At 41.0% G+C, this 1,838-nt stretch overlaps 1 protein-coding gene across 1 annotated transcript; it reads right to left on the reverse strand.

Moving 5' to 3' along the window:
* Positions 1–1,154: 1,154 nt before the first annotated feature.
* Positions 1,155–1,625, reverse strand: LOC121777065 (probable carboxylesterase 2). The gene has a single exon (XM_042174202.1). It carries the CDS (start codon positions 1,623–1,625, stop codon positions 1,155–1,157), a length of 471 nt encoding a protein of 156 aa, XP_042030136.1.
* Between the last annotated feature and the right edge of the window lie 213 nt (positions 1,626–1,838).

Genomic DNA, 1,838 nt, shown 5'->3' on the forward strand with positions numbered 1-1,838 from the left:
CCCGATTAAATCCAAAGTATGTAGAAGTTAGTGAGCTAGAGCTGCAATCTGGTCATAAGGCCTCCACCGAAAATGTCCCCTCTGATTGAATGCTTTCTTCTTTATATAGGTGCGGACATAATCTTCTAGAAGCCTTCGTAGAAATCTCCATTCTACCCTTCAGCTCCTTGATTTCCTCCGTCTTGTAATTTTTCTTCAAATTGCTCACTTATTCGCCAGTTTCCTTGGACCATGCAATTGTCCTCTTCTTTTCCTGGACCTGGTGAAAACCTTCTACACACCTGGCTTAAAACATGTGTTAGACCCCGCAAATGCACAAATTTAACCTTTTGACTAATGCATGAAATTAGCCTTATCAAACTGCTCACATTTAAACCATACTTGTCCTCAAGTATAAAGACAAGAAAAATAGAAATAAGGCGAATTTCAATGCATGGTTATCCTTGACCGACTCTACAGACACAACAAAAAAAAAAAACTCCTAGACCTAAACACAAAACAGACTCACAAAAAAAACAAACACTTAAAGGAAAACACAAAGGCATGAACCAGCTTCAACTTTTAGACAGCCGTCCCCACAAGCTTAAGGTCAATCCGATTCGTCTACAGTCTTCAAATCCTCCCCTTTTCCTTCTTCTACCTAGTCGGTCTGTCAGTTCGTCAAGATAGCCTATTGACTTTCCACTTGTTGGATTCATTCGATCACTCATTCCTCACCAAGGATGTTAGGATCGAATCACTCTTAAGTCAAAGTTATACCACTGATGCGTCGGGTTATGAGAGTTTCTCCTTTCTACAATCTTCTCCTTTTCTCATTATTGTGTATATATATATATATATATATATATATATATATATATAGAGTCCCATTATTCACAAATTCACTCTTAAAGACCGAACTAGAGATCAAATTAGGGCCCTTAGATCTAGGGTTTAATGGATGAGATTAGACCATGATATATTAATTTCGCTCCTTCATTAGGTAGACAATTTACTTCAATGCAGGGGTATTTCGGTCAAAACATATATGAGCTCATCTCCTACCCCATCTCATCTTCTCTTATTTCCTCCGTCTAAATCTCACCTCCATCCATCTCTTTCTCTCTAAACAAATTAAAATCCCTAGAACTCGTCGTCCTCAACGCATTTGGCCCTCATTCGCCTAAATACACACGCTTCAGATCGGCGAATTCGTTGATCCACTCCTCCTTTCCCTCGGCGCTCCATTTGATGGAACGCCATGAATCCTCGAACGCAGCCGGGATCGGGAATTCGGGGGCTAATCGGTAATTCAACGAGACGGCGACGACGTTGGCTTGTACGACTAAGTGATTGAGGTGGTTGTGATAGCGTGGGGAGAAGCCGGAGCCGATGATGAAGCAGCCGCTGTGGTAGTAGAAGAGAAGCGGGAGTTTTATGGTAGGATTGGTGTTGGGCGGGAGGTAAATCCAGGCGGAAAGGTTGATTCCCGGCGCGATTTCGACGTCTTTGGATTGGACGCCCGTGGCTGGATCTAGAGATGGGGGAACGACATCTTGGGAATATAGCCTCTGGATTTGGCCATCTTTGTCGACTGCGATGGAAGGGAAGAATTGAGGGAGGCTGTGGAGTACTTCGTCGGCCATTGATGAGGATGAAGTAAAAACCTAGTATAATGAAGTATTAACTTTTTGGAATGAAGTAATAAACCTACTGGAATAAATTGTGCTATTATTTACAGTGAATAAAGTAAAAAAAATCAATGAATTTGAAAGAAACATGTGTTGAATCATGTGAAAACCTATTGGAATGAACTAAAATCCTATTTGAATTAAGTAATGACACATTTGAATGAAGTA

This window comes from Salvia splendens, chromosome 2, assembly GCF_004379255.2.
Source record: "Salvia splendens isolate huo1 chromosome 2, SspV2, whole genome shotgun sequence".
NCBI lineage: Eukaryota > Viridiplantae > Streptophyta > Magnoliopsida > Lamiales > Lamiaceae > Salvia > Salvia splendens.